General features: G+C 46.6%; 3 protein-coding genes and 1 pseudogene across 6 annotated transcripts in view; 1 reads left to right on the top strand and 3 right to left on the bottom strand.

Moving 5' to 3' along the window:
- The window catches only part of LGALS3BP (galectin 3 binding protein), an 8,066-nt gene extending 7,496 nt beyond the window's left edge, over nucleotides 1-570 (bottom strand). Inside the window, exon 1 of the mRNA XM_083727884.1 lies at nucleotides 413-570. Within this exon, the coding sequence (XP_083584010.1) occupies nucleotides 413-443 (31 nt within the window). The 5' untranslated portion in view covers nucleotides 444-570. The remainder of the gene's footprint in view (nucleotides 1-412) is intronic.
- Nucleotides 571-4,517: 3,947 nt separating this feature from the next.
- The window catches only part of CANT1 (calcium activated nucleotidase 1), a 20,185-nt gene continuing 939 nt past the window's right edge, over nucleotides 4,518-23,763 (bottom strand). Inside the window, exons 1-4 of one of the 3 annotated variants that reach the window (XM_083727667.1) lie at nucleotides 11,965-12,088; nucleotides 8,518-9,175; nucleotides 7,174-7,377; nucleotides 4,518-6,054 (exon numbers count right to left, since the gene is read on the bottom strand). In XM_083727667.1, the coding sequence (XP_083583793.1) occupies nucleotides 5,684-6,054; nucleotides 7,174-7,377; nucleotides 8,518-9,154 (1,212 nt within the window). In that variant the 5' untranslated portion in view covers nucleotides 9,155-9,175; nucleotides 11,965-12,088 and the 3' untranslated portion in view covers nucleotides 4,518-5,683. Of the gene's footprint in view, nucleotides 6,055-7,173; nucleotides 7,378-8,517; nucleotides 9,176-10,429; nucleotides 11,454-11,964; nucleotides 12,089-23,763 lie in introns of those variants that run through there. The other 2 variants (XM_083727665.1, XM_083727666.1) reach the window with 2 other exon arrangements.
- C1QTNF1 (C1q and TNF related 1) overlaps nucleotides 16,772-23,763 on the top strand; it is a 17,008-nt gene continuing 10,016 nt past the window's right edge. The window contains exons 1-2 of the mRNA XM_083727821.1: nucleotides 16,772-18,397; nucleotides 22,990-23,134. Of these exons, the coding sequence (XP_083583947.1) occupies nucleotides 23,001-23,134 (134 nt within the window). The 5' untranslated portion in view covers nucleotides 16,772-18,397; nucleotides 22,990-23,000. The remainder of the gene's footprint in view (nucleotides 18,398-22,989; nucleotides 23,135-23,763) is intronic.
- Nucleotides 20,271-21,429, bottom strand: LOC310839267 (myosin regulatory light chain 2, smooth muscle minor isoform pseudogene; annotated as a pseudogene). Its single transcript has one exon. The product of its transcript is annotated as a myosin regulatory light chain 2, smooth muscle minor isoform pseudogene (transcript).

The following is a 23,763-nucleotide window of genomic DNA, read 5'->3' as shown; positions in this document are numbered from 1 at the left end:
GTTAATTGGAGTTAATTTTAATCTTGCAATCTTGCACACTGTAATCCTTACATGTAATAGCTATTTTATCTGATATTTTAATACAGTTTGTTTCACACTTTATTATCCCATGTAACCATTGTACTTTATATTACCTGTATATATTTCTTATTTACCCTCCCCCAAGATTAATTTATGTATATGGTCCTCTTGATTATCCTTTTATATTATTTGTGGATTATGTTCACATAATTATGCATTAATAAACTGAAATGCATTTGCTGGTCTTTTGCTGATGCGTTTTAAATGGATTTTCCAAACTGATTTTATCCTCAGTTCACATCTGGTCACACACACCTTGCCCATCTGGGGCAATTTCTGGGCCTTTGCTGTTTATGCCACCTAGCTTTCCTCGTCAAATTCTTGTACTTACCCTGGAAGATGCTGGCAATTTGGAAATGCATTGTTGGCCTTGAAGATCTTCTGAGAAAGAGGAGTGAGGGCAAGGATGCAAAAGAGTTCTGAAACTGCCCTTTAAGAAGGAGTAGAGGAGGAACAGAAAGTTTCTGTTTCCTATCCTTCAACTAAGTTTCTATAATGCATTGCTGACAAATACATAAACTGTTTCTGGAGAATTCCCTCTTTTGCATTCCCCAAAGGTTTGCAAAAAATACAAACATATTAGAGGTTTTGCTGAGGTCTTCAACACCCGTGATACCATATTCATTTCCATTAGTTACTGGCATTCAAATCGTAACACAGAAGCAGATTATTTAAACATGCTGCACCAGGAGGATACTGCAAATATTGATTCTTTTTCTTAGGGACAGCTTCTTTTGCAGGTGTGGGCATACATCCATGTTTCAAGTATTAAGGGTAAAGTTGTGATAAGAGAGGTCACTTTGTAGATATTAATTTTTCAGATAGTTTCAGGTCTGCACCCTTGATTAAAGATACAGTTTCTAATATGGCAACCAGATAAATATGTAGCCCTTTGGTTGGTTGCTTTGCCGTTAAAAGCTTTTCTGTATCATATATGAGAATATAGGAGAATTGCAAGGGTGGGGTATTCCTCTGTGAGGAACGCAGGTCACACAACTGCAAGGGACTACAGTGAAGACCTTAGATGGTACATCTCTTAATGCTCCATGAAAGGATTCTTTCACAATTTTCACAGATGATGGCAAAACTCTGATGAAGATAAGGCTATTGATAAGACGAATTTATGGAAGATAAGGCTATCAAAGCCCACTAGCCATGGTAGCTATATACATCTTCCAGTGTCAAAGGCAGCATGCTTCTGAATGCCCACTGCTGGGAATCCCAAGTTGGGCGAGGGCTGTTGAACTCATGTCCTGCTTGTGAGCTTCCCATAGGCATCTGGTTGGCCACTGTGAAAACAGGATGCTGGACTCGATGGTCCTAGGGCATAACACCACAGGACATAAGAAATGTTCTTATCTATTCTTATTCTTCTTTAAAATTGTAAGTCAGCTAGAAAGACAGGAGCACCAGGCTGACAAAGAGTGTCCTTTGCCAGTCTACTTCAAACTTCCAATTCATTTGAAAATCTGAAGGGGGCAAGAAAGGAAACTGTGGAGACATTACATCATTTTGGCTTGTGAATCTTACGGAAATGTTGTCTTCAGTTTGAGGAATAAAAACTTGTTTGCCCAACAAAGTTATATATCTTAACACTGCAGTTTATAACATCAACCACAATCCAAACAACACAACATCCTAAGGGTATTTCAACAAGGTTAACCTATTTGTATTCCAGAAAAATAGTGTATTCTAGAATCAAGTTATTGCTAATTATGTCATTTGACAGAATTTCACACTGGCGACAAAGCCAATTACCCCATGAGCTTCCTGACATACCGGTGCTTCTGTAGTCAGATCAGCATTTATAAAACCCCAAGAACTGACTTTTCCTGAATGTTCAACAACAATTGCAGAAAAGGTGACGAATGCCCAGATTGTCTCAAGGAAGAAGTTCAGAAGCATGGGTTTCCTCAGGATTTTTTTTCAGGTTGTTAGGCAAAATAAAATACTGGAAAGGGGGGGCAAGCTAGTTTCTCACACAGAAAAACTAGAACACTGGTGCCTGCACATTTTGCCTCATAACTCAGGTTCTGCAAATGCTAGAAACTTCCTTTTTAAAATGAAAGCTGATAATCTGGAAGTTCTAAATATTTATTAAAATTTTCTGAAATAGTATTGTGGTCAGGTAGATCTTTGCCATGAGGTTAAAAAACCCTCTCTCTCTCACCTTTTGTGGGAAATTTTGAAGAGAAGGGGAAATAAATGTCCTTTTCTCTTTCTTTTTGTATCTGTGGAGAACCCTACTGCACCCCAAAACTCACAATATAACAAGAAAGAGCTCAAGTTTAGAAAGCGCAAACAGTATTGAACTCAAGCAATGTATAACAAAGTAGGGAAAGATTTCAATAGGAAACGGTGAGGGCAAATAGTCTTTTTTTTCTCTCCCCTCCCCCTGAAATCTTCCCCCTACACACACACACACACACACACACACACACACTGAATAGCACCCTAATGTTCTTGTTTGAGGCTGGTTGGAGCCCAACATATATCGTAATGTAGCATGTCCCCATTAGTACAGTCAAAATAAAATACAGTTTAAGAGATGCCATTTTTAATGCACAAATGCAATTCTGTTGCACATTAGGAGTGATTATTCTGGATTAATGAAGTACAGTACAATATTGTGATCTTGGGTCCATGGGTTCTCAGTTCCCCAGTCAAAACAGAGTCTTAGCCTGATGCTTCAGCAACAGAGGTCCACAGATTGTTTTGCAAATGTAACTGACACAGCTCAATTGCAAACAAAAAACAGCTAGACATGCTCTATTTAAGTTTTCTGACAATGTTCTGTTTATAAGGTAAAGGTAAAGGTAAAGGTACCCCTGCCCGTACGGGCCAGTCTTGACAGACTCTGGGGTTGTGCGCCCATCTCACTCAAGAGGCCAGGGGCCAGCGCTGTCCGGAGACACTTCCGGGTCACGTGGCCAGCGTGACATTGCTGCATCTGGCGAGCCAGAGCCGCACACGGAAACGCCGTTTACCTTCCCGCTGGTAAGCGGTCCCTATTTATCTACTTGCACCCAGAGGTGCTTTCGAACTGCTAGGTTGGCAGGCGCCGGGACCGAGCAGCGGGAGCGCACCCCGCCGCAGGGATTCGAACCGCCGACCTTTTGATCGGCAAATCCTAGGCGCTGAGGCTTTAACCCACAGCGCCACCTGCGCTATCAAATCTTGATTTTGTGTGCTAAACTCTCTTATTTTTATTTAGCATGCCTTGCACTTTTTGTCTTCTGAATGTTATATAGCCTTAAAAGTAAATGCTAATGCACTGATCTGATGTGGCACGTAACACTATTGAACCACCTCTATCCCCCACCAAAGACTGGTCCTTTCAGAGAAGATTGAATGATCCCAAGACTTGGTTTTGCTACACGCAAGTGCTGCCATCTAGTGATTAGCCTTTCATAAACTCATTCTTTGTCATACTATCATACTAGTTTATGATATAAACCCAAAGTATTGTGGTGGGGTTATTTTGGAAACATCCAACTTGGAAAAGCCCCACTAGGATGTTATATTCCATGTGCCCGAATACATTTTTACACAGGGAAAGTGAGGCTGTATCTTTGTAGTAGAGCATGATTTGCACACAAGAAAAGCCTGCTGGATCAGGCCAATGGCCCATCTAGTTCAGCATCCTGTTCCCCAGAGGCCCAACCAGATGCCTGTAGGAAACCCACAAGTAGGATTCAAACAAAAGAGCACTCTTCCCGCCTGCAGTTTCCAGCAATTGGTATTCAGAAGCATTGCTGCCTCAGAGCCTCGCCATTATGGCTAGTAGCCTTCGACAGCCCTCTCCTCCATGAATTTGTCCAATCCTCTTCTCTATTGGTGGCGGTCACTGCCTCCTGCTGGAGTGAGTTCCATAGTTTAACTATGCACAGAACATCCCAGGATCAATCCCTGGCACTTCTAAGTAGGATTGGGAAATACCTCCATGGCTGATCTGGTGGTGTAAGATAGCCTTGCTATGTTATGGGTGATATTTTATTTATTCATCCTGTCAGGTCCTTCCTCACTTGCACCTTCCATCCTACCCAAATCTGTTCTGAAGGGTTGGGGGAACTACTGAGGGGGCACAGGAGGGAGGAGCCTTGCTGCGCTAGTGGTAATCCATGTGCTGATGGGACCCTGATTTAGCTCTACAATGGATAAAGCCACACACACAAATACACACACAAAATGGCAAAATCTCTAACTATATACATTATGACATAAACCAAAAGTCACTTGGGATTTATTTGGGGTACCTGAAGCCTCTAAGTTCATTCATAAGACTTGGTGTTTCTTGCATACACGTTCAAAAACCTATCTGTTAGAAAATAGGCACCTAATATGTGTAGTTTACTGCCTTGTAGCATTGTGGTCTACAGGAAAATCATCAGACTATCCATAAGGTGCTTTCGGGTAGGCAAAACCATCACAAGCTCTTGGACTAGAAAAGCTCTTGATAATTTATTGAGATATATAACACACATTACTAGGGCTGATGTTAATGCTCAGGACCACATGCTCTGTCTTATCACACGTGGAGAACAAGGAATGCCGAATGCAGCAAGAATAAACTAGGACGCTTTATTCCAGTTGTAGTACTCCGATAGGATGCTGGCTTCCTGACCTTGAACCCCACCCACCTTAAACCAAAAAAGGGGGGAAAGGAAGATTCAAATGAGAACTTTCTAATAATGGCCTCAGCAGTGCAGGATTACTGTGTGCAATGGACAAATCTAAGTCCACTTATTCCAGTGGGGCTACTCTGGGAATGACTTGGATACAACAAACTGCTGAAAAGAAAACACCTGGGGCTAGATGGGTCAGCAGTCTGAGTATGGCTTATAATCTACCCCTTTTTGGTTCACACCTATATGGAGTCTGGGGTATCTTAAGATTAGGAACTACACAGAGCAGCTAACGGAAGCGATCCCTTTGCTGCAGCCACAAGGGGGCTGACTGCAGAGCACCCCTTTGCTCCAAACAGTTTCCCCAGCTCTCTCACTCCCTCTACTGTTATCTGACATAGTCCAGACCAGGGGTCCAGGTCTCATCAGCAATGTCTCATCATAAAGAAGTACCCATCTAGCCAAGGTCCAAGGCTACTGTGGGGTGGAGTGGGGTGGGCCAAGGAAGACCCTTCAAGTGACTGAATAATAATCCTGCTGAACAGCCAAGTGCCAAGATTTCCCTTTCCTAACAAAGGCACATGTGAATTGTAGAAAATAAAATAAAGTGAAGGGATAGGATCAAGCAATTGCTCACGTACGTCCTGCCAGATCACCACACTAGTTGAGTAAAGCAGGAAGGAGCTGGACTGAAACAAAGGGAGTTTCTTGCAGGGTGCAATGAAGCCAAGAAACGAAAAACGGCAAAAGCGCTGCCCACCCTGCACCACTAGGGGTCCGCACAGAAACAGGCCCACACTTGCAATAAACCAAGTTGCTTTTATAGAGGTGAAAGCTATGCCATAAAAGAGCACTTCAGAGTCCCACCATGCTTTGCAGCCGAGCCAGAACTAGAGGGGAAATCCCTGGGCACATCCTCCTGCCCCAGCCCCACACCCAGCTCATCCGCCTTGTCTCCAAAGCACCCATTCAATCCATTAGATGAACTCAATGCCTTCATATTTGACGGAACCGATGCGAGTTTCAGGCAGAAGGCAACGCCCATCCAGCATGAAGGCGGTGATGTACGTTGCCACCTGCCCAGCGTCCTCCTCAGATTTCAGTGCCACAATGATCTGGTCATCCGTGTCGGGGACAAACTTGAAGGAGGAGAAGCCGTGGGTGGGGATGACGTCGCCAACATGGCTCACAGTGATGTCGGCAAAGTCCGGTGCGGAACTAAGCAGCAGGTTGGTGCCACAGTGCTCGTCCTCCTGCTCGTTGTAGCGCCCGTGGCTGGCGCGGCGTGGCAAAAAGAACCAGCGCTGGAGTGTCTCGCTCCAAGAGGCAGACTCGTGGATCAGGTAACCTGGAAGGGGCGGAGCAAAAGTGAATGTCAACCAGGGATGGGGCCAGGGGCAAATACAATGAAGAAGAGTTTGGATTTGATATCCCACTTTATCACTACCCAAAGGAGTCTCAAAGCGGCTAACATTCTCCTTTCCCTTCCTCTCCCACAACAAACACTCTGTGAGGTGAGTGGGGCTGAGAGACTTCAGAGAAGTGTGACTGACCCAAGGTCATCCAGCAGCTGCATGTGGAGGAGCGGAGACGCGAACCCAGTTCACCAGATTACGAGTCTACCGCTCTTAACCACTACACCACACTGGCTCTGAAGCCACAGCAGGCAAAGGGAAAGAGAATGGGCATTATTATTATTATTATTATTATTATTATTATTATTATTATTATTATTATTATTATTATTATTATTATTTACATTTGGATACCACCCTTAATCTGTAGCTTTCACAACATAAAAATGCAACATAAAACACATAACACATAATAAAAACTTTTCACTACAAGCTAGCCCATAATGCTTGTGGCAGCAATATTGCATGAGTGCATCCCTATAATCAGTGATGTGAGTACCCCAAACACATTGGAAGATGGAAGGAAAGAAGAACTGAGTTTGAAGTGGGCATATGAACCAGTAGTACAGAGCACATACAATAAGTTCACAGGTGCAATTTCCGTCGTCTTCAGTTAAGCCACCCCTGGCAAGGGATACCTGGGAAAGATCTCTGCCCCAGACTCTGGAGTTACTACCAACATTGACAGTGAGTAGGGCCAGCTGGACCAACAGTCTGTCTCCACATAAAGAGATATGCTTCTGGATCTATTCACAGGAGATGAACGAATAGTCACATCAGGCAGCAACCTGCTATAGGTGCATGATCACAGTGTTCATGAACGTGAAAATGAAGTCCTTATTGTTTTCTCTTCCTCTCTAGGCAGACCCATATACTGACCCCCCAAATTCCATACCCCCTCTGACCTCCCCTCTGTCATTCACCAATCCCATCTATACGAAAAACAAACCAAAACCTAAAGTGCCCAGAAAATCCAGAAGCAGAATGATGCAGGTGCCAGCATGTTTCATTTGAACCAGTTCTTCCAATCCAAGAACCTGCCCACTGCTCACCTGGGGGCTTGATCCCCGCCGCAGTCCTCAGTGCGTTGTAATTGGCCACCCAGTTCTCGTGAGCCACGTCGCCTTTGTAGCCAATGACTTTCACCCACTCGGGGTTCTCGTTCAGCACCTCCCCTGTGGTGGTCGTCCACTCCTTGCCCAGGCCTCCTACGTACAGATGCTCGTCCTTCACCGCTAGCCACTCAGCCTTAAACCCTGCGGAAAACAGAAAAGAGTTCAAGGCGTAAGACATGGTGTTAATTGCCTGGGGAGATGATGGTTCCAGTCAAACATACACACCCCAGCTACCTGGACCCAAGCTTCCACAGCTCCCTCGTAAGGAGCAGAGAGGTGTGTGTCTATTGTAGGGAGGCAAATTCACTTCTCAGAGCTCCATTCAAAATATGGTTGAAGAGCTGGAAGGGACCCTGAGGATCATCTAGCCCAGGGGTCAGCAAGGTTTACCTCGCCTGGGCCAGTTCACTCCCGCGGAGATCGCTCTGTGGGCCGGATCGCGTCTGGGCATGCACAGATGCGATTTCTGGCGCAGCGGAAGCAAGTCCCCACTCCACAGGTTTAGCGTAGTGCACAGGGACTTGCCAAGCAGGTGGCTCGGTTCAGGGGTGGCTCGGGGGCCGTTTAAACAACCCCCATGGGCCGCTTGTGGCCCATGGCCTGCAGGTTGCTGACCCCTGATCTAGCCCAACCCCCTGCAATGCGGGACTATGCATCTGTCCCGTACAGGGATTGAACTTTCAACCTTGGCATTATCAGCACCATGATCTAACCAAATGAGCTAATAAATGAACAAATGAACAACTTTTGCCTCTTAATTAAAAATTAAGCCTGCCCAACGGTAATAAAAAGAATGCATGCAGCCGAGCCTGGAAAACTGTTGGCCACTGGGAGAACAGGATGCTGGACTTTATAGTCCACTGGCCTCACCCAGCAGCCTCTTCTTATGTTATAACCATGAGCCGACCATATTTGTGACCGAAGGCATGGGAATTCTGGGAATTCTGACTTCTACTGTGGCCTCAGTTATACAGGGTACCTCAGGTTACATACGCTTCAGGTTACATACGCTTCAGGTTACAGACTCCGCTAACCCAGAAATAGTACCTCGGGTTAAGAACTTTGCTTCAGGATGAGAACAGAAATTGTGCTTTGGTGGAGCAGTGGCAGTGGGAGGCCCCATTAGCTAAAGTGGTGCTTCAGGTTAAGAACCGTTTCAGGTTAAGAAGGGACCTCTGGAACGAATTAAGTACTTAACCCGAGGTACCACTGTATTTCGGACATCAATAAACTGGGGGATGACAGTGAGGTTGGGGGATCCTACACAAAACCTGAGCTCACCCTTGCCAACTGTACCATCCCCGTCAGACAAGATCACCCAAGGTACCACCTTGGTGCCATCAATCTGGTAGACCACACCAGTGCGATCATCCACAGCATACAGCTTGCCATTGAAGACTATCAATTCGGAGAGCTCCATGCCCCGCCCCTTCTCAGCCAGGTGAGACTCCAGCGTATGGTCCTGGGTGTCCCACTCGACAGAGACATGGTCCCCACTGGCCGACAGGGTCAGGTAACCTTTCTTCAAGTAGCTGAACCAGGTATGCTCGCCGGGGCCCTTGGAGTTCGTGTCGAGGTCGGCAATGAGTCCGATGCGGTAGCGCACGCCCTCCGGGATCCGCTGGGGTGGCGACAAGGGGTAGGTGTCATTGTACCGCCCACTGGGCAGTGCCCCGAGACGCCAGTTGTGAGCGGTGAGAGGCACCGGCCTGCTTGCCGAAGGCGAACGCTGGAAGCAGAGGAGCAGCAGGACAAGGATCAGGGCCAGGGAGGTTGCCACAATGGCCTTCCAACGCAGGCGGAAGCGGGGGTCAGCCGCTTTGGTCATGGACGCCAGCACTGGGAGTCCGCCCACACTAATCCGCAAGGGATTCAGAGAATCGTCCCATTGCAGGCGTGGGCGGGATGGGACGGGCATGAGCCTGAGGTTCCCGGGAACCTGGAAGGGAAGAAGAGGGTCAGCAGGGGGTGCAAAAGGGATGCAGCAGGGGTGGACATGCAATCTGGCCTGCCTTGTGGGGGGAGGGGGAGGAGGGGGAGGCAGTGAGGCAGCAGCACCAAGCATACCAATTCCTATCCATGCAAGAAGGAAAAGCAAAAGGAATTGAGAAAGGGCAGAAGGTGCAGCAGCAACATCGGGGGGGGGGGGGAGCCAGGCAACTGGGCCAGGAATTCTGCAACGGAACAGGCATGGAAGCAGCACCAGCAGTGTCACTTCCAAACTGTGCACTACGAGGATTCCTGCTGGAGCAGAATTACACCAGAGACATGGGCACACTAGAAGTTGGACTGTCAACCTTTTTTCCAGTTTATTAAACATAACACTTTAAAATGATTAATTGCTTATTTACTCACATTATCCAAACTCCAGTAAAGGTGCCTTTTTGAGTTACTGGAGGAAGTGTAAAATAGCTTGCAATCTATTATTATGGGGATTTTGGTCCTGTTCTTCTGCCAAAAATCGGATCGCAGAGCAGCTTATGAATATCAATAAGAAGACAGCCCCCACCCTCAGAATACCATCTAAAAGACACATCGTAATATGATATGGGACACAAAATGAGGAGGGAATAAAGCAAGCTTAGGCACTCATTCTTAGTTTTATCTTGCCTTTCCTTCAAGGAGCTCAAGATAGACTGTGTGTTCCCCTTGCCCTTTCATTGTCAAAACAACCATGAGACAGAGTGACTGGCCCAAGGTCAGCCAATAAGCTCTGCAGCTGAACAGGGATTTGAACCCAGATCTCCCCAGTCGAAGCCTAACACTCAGACCATTGCTAGCTCTTAATACACAAAAAACTCTGGCTCCTTGTTAGAAGGTGGTAGAAGATGAGGCACCAGAAACAAAAAAGCCTTGAAAGTAAACAAACAAGTGCATTCCTAAGTCGCAGAAATTGTCCTCAGCAATTAAAATTGGCCTGCACCAATAGGTCAACTAAAGCTTTGCTAATTACCCAATTAAACTATGTAAAGTTTGTAATCCAAACAAAAAAGCACAGTGAAGCAGGCAGGGAGTTAGGGACAGATAGGAGAAGGAAGGGAGGTCACTGAATCTAGGAAGACAAGCCACTGAGTCATGGGACAAACCAGCCCTGCCCATACTCCAAACCCCTCTCCCTTTTGACGAGGAGACTCCAAGGCTGCGATCAAGCCCTTCAGTCATCAGGCTGCTAACCGTTGGCTCTTTCACCTACCGACAACGATTCTCCCACCCCAGAAGTTTGGATCTTTACATCATTTTGAGTAGCAATTATGCCAGGGCCCTTGTGGTTTCCAGACCTTTCTGACTGTTCCCAATTCATATCTTGCTGGGAGTTCTGGGGACCAGCCACACCTATAGCACGCGACAGGTGGCAGAGCTCAGCTCCTCCCCAAATAGGATCCAGGAAATGTTACCAGGAAATGTCACCAGGTCATCGATTGCTGACTTGCCCAACCAGTTCTGTTTAAAGACCTAACAGACATTCCTTCCTGTTCTGCTCGTATAGCATGTCTTGGATTCTACACACTCTTTCCCCCCTAAGCGTTATAGTGATTGCTTCCCAGCACTACTCCCAATATGAAAGGGTCTGCGTACAAGGGTAGTAAAACATGCACTAGGTACAACAGCTTCATAGCTCAAAAAAAAGAGGGGGGCAGAGCTATTTGTTGCAAAATGTCCAGCACATACATGGATGACCTCATATTCATAGCCCAGCATGGCTAGTACGACCCAGTGGTAGGGAAATGATGCCAAAATTTCTACCAAGAGTTAGTTCCACAGTCTCTGCACTCACGTCTGCCAGCCTTAGTTAACGGGCCCATCTGCTTGCAAACAGCAGAAAACATTTCTACACTGATGAGCTGTTGGAGGGATTGAGGTGCTGGACCAAAAGGCTTCCTAAGCAGCACCCACCACAGTAAACCCAACCAGGGAGAACTGGGCAGGTTAAATGGTACAAATGGAGCTTGCAATAAAAGTCCTTGGGGACTGGTTCCCTGGGGCAAGACGTTGCACAGAAGCAGCAGCCGCAACCCTTCCGGCAAAGTCTTTCTACAAGGGTAGCAACTGCTCCATCGTTTCACAGTTTTTACAATACCCAGGAGAATGTCACAACACCGCAAAGGTCCAGGAAAGCTATACTGTACTGCCAATGGATCTGCAAGGACGGGGTGGAGTACGTGCGGGGGGGCGCGTATTCTAGCCACTTTGAGGAGGGGCGAGTGTGTGGCACATTCAGATGCACTAACGTACATTTAAAAGAGATCGCAGTTTGTGCAACTTAGCCCCCACCCAACCTTCTTCTCCCGCCTGAAGGGCGGGGGGCGCAATCTAAGGGCGAACTAGGAGGTCCCTTGAGCTCCATCCCTGCATCGCCTTTGGGCCTGCAGAGGAAAGAGAAAAGAGGTCGCTGCGCCCATGAAGCACAGGGATCTGCCGGCAACGCAGCCTCAGTTGCATCCCTAGGGATCTGGCACCCTGGAGGGATTCGCCGCAGCCCGCCCGGGGCAACTCACAAGGCGCCCAGGATGCAACCGCGGTCGCTCCGTCGCCTGGCAATGCCCCGCCTAGACCAAGCTAAGCGGGAGGTGGGCCACTGGGGCGGCAAGCAAAAAGAGGGACGCGCCGGTAAATGCCAGCACCCCGCTTCTTACTCGACCACCCCCTACATCCCCCCCCTCCCGCAGGAACCCAGGTGTCCGGCAAAAGATAAACCCCCCCAGCCTCCGCCCCCGCCCAGCCACTCACCGATCAGGCTCCTCCCCGCGCCGGGAACGACCGGAGGGAGGGAAGGCCTTCTCGCAGCACTCCCTCCCTCCTTCCCCAACTACAGGTCCCAGCGTGCATCGCGCTCGGGAAACTACTATTGGTTCCGACATCCCTTGCGATCGAGTGGGAGGGGGAAGGAGGAAAGGCGCCTTCTGGTACGGGCCCCACGCCGACGCGGGAGAGACTACATCTCCCAGCAACCACTGCGCGGGATAGTCGAGGCCGGGGTTGGTTCGGGCTGCCATCTTCCCAGGGCTGCAAGGGAGCGTTTCGGGGCGAGGAGGCACCGGTCTGCGGCTGGGAGTTGTCTCTCCCCCCCCCCCCCCCGAGCGGGAAAAGTGACCTTTGGCGACGGCAGCGCCGCTAATCAGCTCGAACAGATAGTTAATTGGGTTCAGCGTCCTCACAGCCATGGGGAAATGGCCACACAAATATGCTCGGAGTGATGGGGCATGGAAACAACACATACACAAACACATATTTCCCATAAACTTTCCTTGACACTAAGCGTTGGCTGTGTCCTTTTGGGCACCCGCTTCCCTCCTGAGCTTTTTTTTGTGCTGGCCAAGGAAGATGGCCACCCTTAATCCTGTTGGACTCTGATAGATTCCTAGCTTTGAACCCACCTCAGCTTGATCTGCACACAATAGCAGCTGATGAAGCTTCCCTCTGTGCTCTGACTTCGGCAGAGTGTTGTTTAGAAAGGGACGGGAGCAAGCCAGGATTTTTCTTTTTTCCCTAGGCACAATTCCAAAGGTCCTAGTATTCACAGTTGGGCTTGTATTACTTAACTCGCACCACCAACCATCGCCATGTGGTTCAGCCTTTCCATTCACATGCACAAGTAGAATCAAGGTGGGCAGATGTGATCTGGTGAGACTCCTACTCTTTCCATAATTATGGGAAAGGGGAAATTGTGACAGGCGCATTATGCCGTGCCGTACTGTAGTAGTGATAAGAAAAGCTGCACTTGCTGACATTCCCTCTTCTACACATATTAAAGGAACCACATTCAGGCATTCATAACCTGCCGTTATTTGAACCACATTGAGTGGGAAAGTGCTTGTAAGAGGGTACAAGAATAGATAGAATTTTAGAGTTCAAAGGGACCGCAAGGGCTCATCTAGTCCCACCCCCTGTAAGACTGGAATCTTTTTGCCCAACATGGGGCTTGAACCCACGACCCTGAGATTAAGAGTCTTGTACTCCTCATGGGGAAATAGGGCGTGATCTCTTAAGAGTACAGTAATCAAATGAAACTTTTAACGCATGGCACTATAACAGTCTGTAATTTTATCAGGACAAGTTACTTCCAGTTTACTGTTGTAACAATTGTTTTCTCAATTTTTTTCTTCTGTACCGTGAAAATAAATAAAAGTGTTTTTTTAAAAAAGTTTTGTGCTCTTCATATACAACAGTGATGAGGATCTCGTTTGACTACAATAATCATCATTCCTTGAGAACACACACACACATATATATATATATATACACACACACACACACACACACATACATATATACCCACTTATGTGTAATTTTATGTGTAATTTTACATACACCTATTGTTTTCCCTTGCTCATCTTTATTCTGCAATAAAAGGCCCAACTGTTGTAACTTTCTTCACAGGGGAATTGCTCTAACTCCACAATCATTTGGGTTCCCCTTTTCTGAACCACTTCTCCAACCTAAAATATCTTTTTTTGGGATGAGGCAACCAGAACTGTAAACAGTCTTCTGAGCATGGTCACACCATACATTTGTATAATGGCATTATGACATATTGACAGTTATATGTTCAGTCCCTTTCCTAAGTTGCCCTGGCTAGGCGTGAGCTGCAACCAACCACAAGATGTACAATTATGCTGATGCTGCAACCTTTTCCTAGAAAGTGTTGCCCTTTGACAATACCTGGGTGCCACTTAATAACTGTTCTATGGCAGAAGGATCCCCCCTTCCTTCTTATTCTGAATGTAAAAATACAGTTCCCTTTTCTGTACCCTTTGTTTCTAGTAAATTCTTGAATTGGAACACTTGCCTAGAAGTCCTAGCCCTAGAGCAGTAGGTCTCTGTGATTGTGAAATCTGCAGTGGCTCAGAATAAAAGGACAAAGATCCCATGTTCTAAGTGACTAGAGATAACAAATCTACCCATCAACAGAGCCACCCACGACCTCACATACTGAGAGTGTAGCTACTAGAAAGGGGCTTTTCTTCAGTTGGGTGGCCAGGATATTCAAGGCAAGAGGAGAAAAAGGAATCAGCAAAAGAAATAAGGGGGTTAGTAGTGGGTGTTTGAAGGGATAGAGGAAAACATTGAAGTACAGTCAGATAACTGAAGTTTTCCTGCGTAAGATTAAAAGAGAGAGAGATTAGAATGAAAACAAATAAGGGCCCTTTTTAGTTTATGAATGAACTTCACCAGTGTAAAATCGTTCATAGAAACTCTGGCTGTTTGCTAGCTCTCATTAAAATTATATATTTGATATAAAACAATCTCAGTTGCACATATATATGCCTTATAGTGTGGTAAGTTGCTTGGGGGAGTAGAGAAAGAGTTCCTCTTGTGACAAAAACAATTCCCAAAAGGCACCCCTGTGTCCTACTCCAGTTTCCAATGGAGGAACAAAGCAGCATTTAGTATAGGCAACTCCCAATTTATGCACAGGTTACATTCCCGTGTGTTTCAGTGAAAACACGCATATTTGAAACACTATTGAAAAAGCCCACAAACATTCCGTTCCTCCCCCTTCTGCCCATTTTTGTGATGCTTTCAGGTCACTTCTGGGTTCGGTGCAATGCGCATGTGCAGAGTCACACACGTATCAGATGTGCGTAAAACGGTCACTGTCTGTACTAGCAGTCAGTCCCTATTCCCTTAGCTTACCTGAATCGCTTCGAACTTATAATAAGAACATAAGTGCCATTGTGGTGTAGTGGTTGGAACCAGGACTTTGGAGACCAAGGTTCAAATCCCTACTTGGCTGTGAAGCTTACTGGTGACCTTGGGCCTGTTACTGTCTCTCAGCCTAACCTGTCTCACAGGGTTCTTGTGGGGATTAAGTGAGGAGGAGGCTCACCTTGAGCTCCTGGGGGTGGGGGGAAGGTGGGATATAAATTCAATAAATAAATGAAGTCCTGCTGAATCAGAAATGTCTTGCTCTGGGAAACCCACAAGCAGCAGCTGGTTTTACAGTGCACACTGCCTCTGATCTTACGATTTTTTTTTTCTAGTTCTAATCCCCTTTTAAAGACATCTAAGCTAGTAGCCGACCACAACATCTTGTGGGTGCAAATTCCATAAATGACTCAGGTTGTGTGTGAAGATTAAGGAGTATATTTTATCTGCTCTGAATCTCCTGCTAATCCGTTTCTACTGGGTTCCTCAGCATAACAAGAGGCAGAAAAATAACTGATCCAGACAGAAAAATGTTATCACATACAGTGGTACCTCGGGTTAAGTACTTAATTCGTTCTGGAGGTCAGTTCTTAACCTGAAACTGTTCTTAATCTGAAGCATCACATTAGCTAATTGGGCCTCCCGCTGCCGCCGCGCTGCCAGAGCACAATTTCTGTTCTCATCCTGAAGCAAAGTTCTTAACCTGACATACTATTCTGGGTTAGCGGCGTCTGTAACCTGAAGTGTATGTAACCCGAGGTACCACTGTAGTATAAAATTATATCAGGGTGCAAGATGGGAAGAAACACACATAATGGGATGACAAGTGGCTCTCTTAGTTCATAAACTACACAAGTTATACATTCCTGAATTTGGACTGGGGGGGGTTGTGCCTTTAGATTTGTGGCAGCTTGGCTATACTTGGAGATCACTGATTTTGTATGTGCCTTAGCTTTGCAGATTTTACTGTGGGAAAAGCAGCCGCTCCCTTATGCAATGATTTCCTTCAGGGAATTACTAGTGGAACAGTTTCATGCTGGTATATAGATTGGTTCTGCTCAGTGATTCATACACAGTTCTGCTTTTTCTCAGCTGCTCATTATGCCTGGCTTTTCCTAACAGCCATGACCTACATATGTGAGAGGACTGGACGTTCGTTAGGCAAGGAGGTGTGCTTTTTGTATGGGTGGGTAGCAACAGCACTGGAAGATTCCTATTTGGGCAGAGCTGTGCATTGCTGGGCTGGTACCACAGTGAGCAAAAGCAGCCAGATTGTGCTTGCCCAAATACCAGTAATAAGGAAATTGCTCAAATTTTCTCCCTTATAAATCTTAGTATAGCATAGAAGTAGAGGCTGCGGGGTGTGTGTGTGGGGAAAATCATAGTATACTGTATGTTCAATAGCAGAGCATCTAGAAGGTCTCTGGTTCAATCCCTGACACCCCCGGTGCAAAGGATCAGGTAGACCAGGGGGTGGGGTGGTGGTAGAATAAGAGACATTAAGCATATGTGTTTATTAAGCACTTAAATGACAGGAAATGTCACCCTATGCACACACTGTATAAAGGTAAAATGCTATACTCAAAACATACTGTCCAAACCATATGAACCACTGTCTTCTTTTTCTCCAGAACCTCCTCTTCTTCACCTTCATCTTTGAGCAGGTGACGCTTTGTCACACCCTTAAAGAGAAACTACCATTAAAGTACAGTGGTACCTCGGGTTAAGAACTTAATTCGTTCTGGAGGTCTGTTTTTAACTTGAAATTGTTCTTAACCTGAAGCACCACTTTAGCTAACGGGGCCTCCCACTGCTGCTGCGCCGCTGCTGCACGATTTCTGTTCTCATCCTGAAGCAAAGTTCTTAACCTGAGGTAATATTTCTGGGTTAGCTGGAGCCTGTAACCTGAAGCGTATGTAACCTGAAGCATATGTAACCTGAGGTACCACTGTACTTCTTTTTTGTTCCTCCTAGCTACTGAACAGTGGCAGATTCATAAATGAATTGTTTCTGTACAGTAGATAATGCTGACTCCAGTGGGAAAAGGACCCCTGATACAGGGTAAAAACATAAGCAAGGAGCAAAACACACTTCATCTGGTTTTCTTTTTCAGGTATCTCGAGAGAAGAGGCAAGAGACTAACAAGGTGGCAGGTAAGAGCTAAGGTTCGGCCTTCCTAAATCATATTGTAGAGAGTTTTTAACTTAACCACTAGACTGCAGCTGCTCACCATTCTCTGGATATCCTCCACATATTAACTGCTTGATATCTGTATTGTGACACCCAGAAGAAGCAAGGTTTTCTGAAACAGAAAGAGGGAGCTGTGAGTTGACAGCCCAAAGCACCCCAGGGTGGGAGAAGAGCTCCTCTCTCTGGGGATGTGATATTGAGGGCAGCAGATCTGCTGCTTGGCAAGAGCATGTTTTGCTGGCCTCTGCTTATGCTCAACTTATAAATAAACCAAACCCTACAGAAATGCATGCCACAAGTCTCCAGCGCTCTCTCTTCCAAAGGAAGCCAAACCCAGGTAGCACAGTGGAACTGCTCACCCCTTGGGGAAGCAGGGAGCACACAACAATAGAAAGGAAATAGAAAACGGACTCCCAAGGTATTGCCTGCTGTACTTTTCTGCATTTCCTCTGACCTCACTGTTTTGGAACGCATACAATGGGTGGAGGGGTGTGTGTGTGTGTCTGATGAAATGGACTGTAATCCATACCTTCAGAATTTTTTGCGATGTTCATATCCCACCTTTTCCTCTAAGATGGTGTACATAGCTCTCACCTCCCCAATTTTCTTCTCACAGCAGCCCTGTGAGGTTGCTAAGGCTGAGAGATGGTGACTGTCCCCCAGGTAACCTAGTGGCTTAGAGGGGCTTTGAACCCTCGTCTCCCACCTCCTAGTCTGACAATCAAACTGATACACCAAACACTGCACAGATGCTTCTGCCATAATAAATCTTGTTGTTTTTGCTGCATGAGACAAGCGTGGCTCATGTTTGCTACAACAGAAAGGGATGCCGTTGAAGGAGTCAGAGGTGAGAAACAGTGCCAGGCTTGCATACTGCCTCCTCTTGCCAATCTGATCTCCATTGCCATGGGCAGCAGCTGCGAATTTCCCCTGCTCTCCCTCCTTCCTTCCTTGGCTCCGGACCCCAACATCTGGAGACACTTTCTGGCGGAGGAAACCTGCCTTCTCTGTCCCAGCTGTGGGTGCTGGGCACACATATGGTTAACGGCAGCTGTGCTCCCATCTGAGGGAGGAGGGCTGGCGGCGTACAGCGTCTGCCCCTTTCTTTCCCTCTTTCTCTCTCTCTCTCTCTTGGTTTTCCACAAAGCGTCTTGCTGCCGGGAGCCTGAGATCTGAAGGCTAGACACAGGGCTGCCAGGCTCTCCTCCTTTCTGCCCCACTAGCAAGGGGTGGCGGAAGCGTTTACTTGGAGGGGGATGCGGTAGAAGACCAGAGGCAAAGGCAAGCAGTGGCTCTGGCAGCAGCCAGTCATCCTGCCCCAAAGGTAGGTAGGTGCCCATCAGCTGGGCAGCCCTCCAGGGCCAGGTACTTAGAAATGTGTGTGCAAAAGAGCTCAGATCTACCTGTGCAGGCTTGGCTAGGGGGAGTCGCTGGGCTTCCTGGGATCTTGCACAAGGGCCTTTTCCTTCTGAAGGCCTCCGGCTGCTGATACCTCCATTGCTTTTTGGGTATGTGCCTGTGTGTGCAGCAGAATCTGCCCCGTGTTGGTCCCTCCCTTTACAGTAGATGGGACATGGTTTTTGGCCCCTCACCCTGTGGCTACCCAGCCCTGCTTGGCACTGCTCTAGGCACACCTCTAGATGTTAAATGGGCAGAGCCCATTGGCGCTGCAGGCAAGCCTCTGCTTCCCTGGGCAAGTGTCGCCTCGGGACAAGCAGCACCAGGCAGCTCTGCGATGCATCCTCACCCTGGTCTAAGGAAGGGGAAGGCTGATTCTTGCATTGGCTGCTGTACCTCCTGGCACGCTTGCCAACTTGCAGCTTTTGAGTAACTCAGGATTACATCGCTTGGCTGCAGATGGTCACGGGCTACTTTGTGGGCCCCTTCCAGGAGTGCCTCTCTATTTCCAAGATGGTTTGGGACCTGTGAGGGGAGCCCAGATGTTTTGGGGTCCCCCTCTGCTCTCCATGCACACCCTGCTACCCTCTTTGTGTTTGCCTGACTGGAATAGGACTCTTGAGGGTTTGGTGGTCTCTTTAATGCTGACGGAGATTTTTCCAGGATGTGACGGCTTTGCATTCCCAAGTGTTACCGGCTGCTGTATCAGGCCCTTGAGAGATGGAGAGTGGCCAGAGCGAACCGGAAAAAACAAACGCACTGCCGGAGCACACATCCCTGTATGCGCCTCTGCTCCTGTCTTCCTCCTTACAGGCCTGTGTTTGTCCAGCAATGTGTGTGCCCTGCCGCTGTCTCTGGCTTTTAACCCTTGTCCTCAAAGAGATATGAACCTCCTTGTGGGTATACTATCTAGCTCCCTTTGTTGTGGGTTTCGCCTTGCGGGGCTAGAGAGTTAGACTAAACATTCAGTTTTTAAGCCTCCAGGAAGGATCCTGTTGTTACATAATGTCTGCCAACTCTTCAGGCTTTACACATAACAAACAGGTGAGGATGATGACCTATTTTACCTAAGGCTCCTGGTTCTCCACATCCCAATAGCATGTTGCTTTTAAAAACAACAATTCAAATATGGGATCGAAACCTCACTAAATATTAAATCTGGACATGTTAGGAATATCCCACACCAGCTGAAGTCTTATCATCCACAGACTACCCGCTCAAAGTTATACAAGAGCACTTCCCCAAATGGTTGTGTTCAGACTTCACTGAGGCTGTGCTGAAATTAGGGGCTTGAAATGCAGCAAGGCTGTTTCAAGTCACATTCTTACATTGCTGTACAGACCAGAGAGGGGGCAGAGATGTCTTCACCTGATGCCCATTACCTGGAATTTTTAATCATCTCAAACCCCAATTCGCTTAAGCTGCTGTCTGCGCATGTGCAGTGGCTGCTTGAAATGTCACCACAGCTTCTCTTTTTCTAATTGGATGGCAGCTGGCTTGAGGGAAAATGCATCAAACAGAAGTATTTCTCAAGAAACTACAGCATACCTATGGAAACTGTCATGCCAAGTTTGGTGACAGTATCTCGAGAGGCGGCCAGACCTATACCGAAAAAATGGGCAAAGTCATGCCAAGGTGATGGCATGCCATCTTGGACAGCCATCTTGATTAAGAATGGTGTCCGGCGTCAAAACATTGATGAAGACTGCTGCTCCACCTTGGGAACCCCCATGCCAAGTTTGGCAACGGTATCTCAAAAGGCATCCAAATGCATAGAGAACAAACAAATGGACAAACCATTTTCTAAACTATATAATAGATTCATGATCATTCATTCTCATGATGATACTCCATGTTTAAGGATGCATGTGAACTCAGTGTAGTTGAAATTGTCCTTTTTGTCAATTGGTGCCTCTATGAAGAGCTCATCTACTTCTTCATCTGTAAACCTGTCTCCCATTGTCATCAGCAATTCTCTCAGTTCGTCTTCTTGAATGAAACCTGTTGCTTCTTCATCAAAGCAAGCAAAGGCATTCCTAATTGCATCTTCTGGATCAGTGCCATTTAATTTCTCTCAAAACATTGTGAAGTTTATTGGTCCGGGAGCCTCATTCATCATAGCATCTAGGTATTCATCAGCTGGATTCTTCCCAAGTGAAACGAGCATATCATGCGGTCTTCTTTTTTAGTGAAACCATCTCTGTTTTGATCAATCATGTTGAATGCCTCTTTGAATTATTGAATCTGTGACTGATCAAACATAGCAAACACATTGGAAGTGGCATGCTGAGGGCGCTTCTTTGTGGCCTTATTCTGTGCCCTTTTGATTGACATGTTGGCTGTTGGATTCTGAGTGGCGATGGACGAGAAGCGGTTATGGGAGAAACTCCACAAGAGTCAGTTTTGAAGCCTAAAACTTAAACTAGCATGGCTTCTCTCTGCAAGGAATCTGAGAATGATAGTTCTGTGCAAGCACTAGGTTTTCAGCATCTTCAGAAAACTACAGTTCCCAGAAATCTCTGGAGGAAGACAAGTGTCTCAAATCAGCATTTATCTCTAATGCAGATGCACTTCTGAATGCAGCATAAAGTTAACTACATGTGTGTTCCTTTCCTTGCACAGTCTGGGAATGCCTGCGCATCCATTTACAGTTCAGCTGGAATACATGTGAGCTTTGGGTGTGTAATGTGGCCTGCATGATCCCTACCTGCACATGGGTTGTGTAACTGTTTCCTTTGGTCCATGTGCTCTCTTGTTCTGCCCTGCAAAAGACACACAGCTGCTTTCGTGAGAATCTTCTGGTGCTGAATTTGGGCCTGGCTGTGTAGCTCATCCTTGGATAATATTCCCAGAGGATCTTTGACCGCGGATCTTAGGAGACTTGCCCAGTTTTGCTTGGCACTGCACTGCCTTGCCTTATTAGAGGACCAGGGTGGGGCAGGCTTCCAAACTATGCACATGCACATGTGTTTGTATACTCACAAACTTGTCCCGGGAAGGAAACATTGGCCATTAATTATTGTTCTTTTTGTTGTTTTTAAAATACAACTTTTGGGCCCAAAGGCTGCCAAAGTGATGAACAACTTGTTAGAAGAACAACAAAACATACAAACCTATGTACTTTGGTGAAAATGTGCATGCTTGTTAAAGACCCAGTTTGGTGCCCCCCCTTGCACATTTGTGTACACCCACACCCACCTATCCACCGGCTGGGAACCTCAATGGCTCCCCTCTGGAGGCTTCACCCGGGGCAAGAAACCCAGCTAGCTCCCCATCCCGGTAGCTATGGTACTGACATGACCACACCAAGGAGAATTTACTGCCAATCAATGGGCTCCACTTAGGTGATGAAATAGATCTTATGCCATTATACAAATAATTTCCTGCACAGTAAGGTCATTGTGTGTGAAATGGGTGTAGGTAGTCAGGGTGTGTCTGAAGAAAGCAGTAAACTTGAAGAAGACTGGTACGTATCTACAATTCCATATTTCTCCTTTTTGTTTGGAGACAATTTAGTTGAACTTAGATCCCATTGACACAAATGACAAATCAATGGGAAATACGTGCAACTATGCAAAGTCCTCTTCGTGTGCACGAGCACACGATGGGGCTTTTGAACACAAATGGGCTAACTCAGCTCTATATGCTAAAGCACACAGTGACCAAACCCTAAGTCCTTTGGGGTGTACATGCATAGTGTTCTTTCCATGGGGACAGAACCCTGGCCAATCAGAATTTATGCCCTTATACAGGGAGTCCAATGAGTGTGCATCCATAGATGCACAGAACTCCTTTCAGACTGACAGCAGTTATGCACTGGCTGTGGTAGTGCCACATGTCAGCCATGCATGCCATTATCTAGGGTGGGATTAGTCCATTTATGCACTTTGCATCCCTTTGCATCCCTTTGCATGCTTATACTACTGTGACTTCTGGAATACCTGCTCCCTGCCTTGCAGGCTTTTTCCAACTGGCCTGGGAGGGTGGGACCGGGACTGACTCCAGCTACAAAAGCTGAGGCTGCTGAACAGGCTCTTAAGCTGGAGTGTTGTTTGCATTTTTTGTTGGGATGGTTGCTGATGTTGGGGTTTTGTTTGTACCTTTATTTTAGATATTGTGATTTATGTGAAAAATTTTCCGTTTGGTTGTGTATTTTTGATGTCTTATGTACTGTTTATGATCACTTTTGTTAGGTTGCTGTTATGCCTTTTTTCTTGTTGTAAGTCACCTTGAGCATTGTTTGAACTGTGGAAAGGCAGTATGCAATAAAATTATGTATGTACAACAGTGCAGCAGAGCCGATTTACCACATTTTGAAGTAAGCGATGCAATACACATTGCCATCTAAACTGGGTCTTCCCATAAGACCTTATGAAGCAAGGGAAAGAACATGTATTACCAGACAAAGCATGCACACCCAACAAATCCAGGGTTCAAAATGACCCAAGTGCCCTGCTGCTGTGATCTCTGCCCACCACACCCACACTTTCACTTGCCTGACTCTCTCTTATCCCACAGGGCCAAAAGCAATGAAGATAACACTGACACCAAGTGCCCTTTTGCTCATCTGCCTGATAATCCAGGCGTATTGCAATGAGAAGGATGTGGAGCAGAGGCCTGGAGCACCAACACAACCTCCGCCAACCCAGCATCACACTTCCAGGTAGGTCAGGGCTCGCCAGCATGGTGCCTATGTGTGCACATGTGCCCACAGAGGACTCCTCTAACGCCCACAGGGAGTCCTTCTTCCTTCCACTGAAATTAGGCTTGAAATTTGTATTCAGTTGCAACCAACAGAATAGGTTGCAATGTGTGTCGTCTTCTTCTTCTTCGGCGATCACTGGTAGCTGAGTAAGATTGTCTTCCATGGACACGGTTTTAACAGTGCATCTGTGGAGGCCAATTCTGGATCCACACGTCCTTCCACAGTGGGGACATAGGTTTCCGACAATGTGTAGGATCATGACAATGAAAATAATAAATAAGGTTGGGGGGGATAACACATCCCTGTTTAACATCTGATCCCACTGTGAATGGTTGACTTTGAGAGCCACTGTTATTGGCAATTGTTGCTGTCATATTATCATGGGGGAGCCGAAGGATGTTCACAAATTTATCTGGGCAGCTGATTTTCAGAAGGAATGTGTGTATGGTGTATGGTGGCCATGACAATTTCACTAGTTGACAAATGTGCCCATGGGCCCTAAAAGTTTGCAACCCTTAAGGAGGGTCATGACAGTGAAACTAGCAAGCCACAGCTTTCAGGGAAAGCAACAGCTTCGCCCTTGAGCT

The sequence above is a fragment of the Podarcis gaigeae genome (assembly GCF_964106915.1).
Source record: "Podarcis gaigeae genome assembly, chromosome: 2".
NCBI lineage: Eukaryota > Metazoa > Chordata > Lepidosauria > Squamata > Lacertidae > Podarcis > Podarcis gaigeae.
Note: the sequence above shows the minus strand (reverse complement) of the source record. Positions and strands in the feature narration are given on the sequence as shown.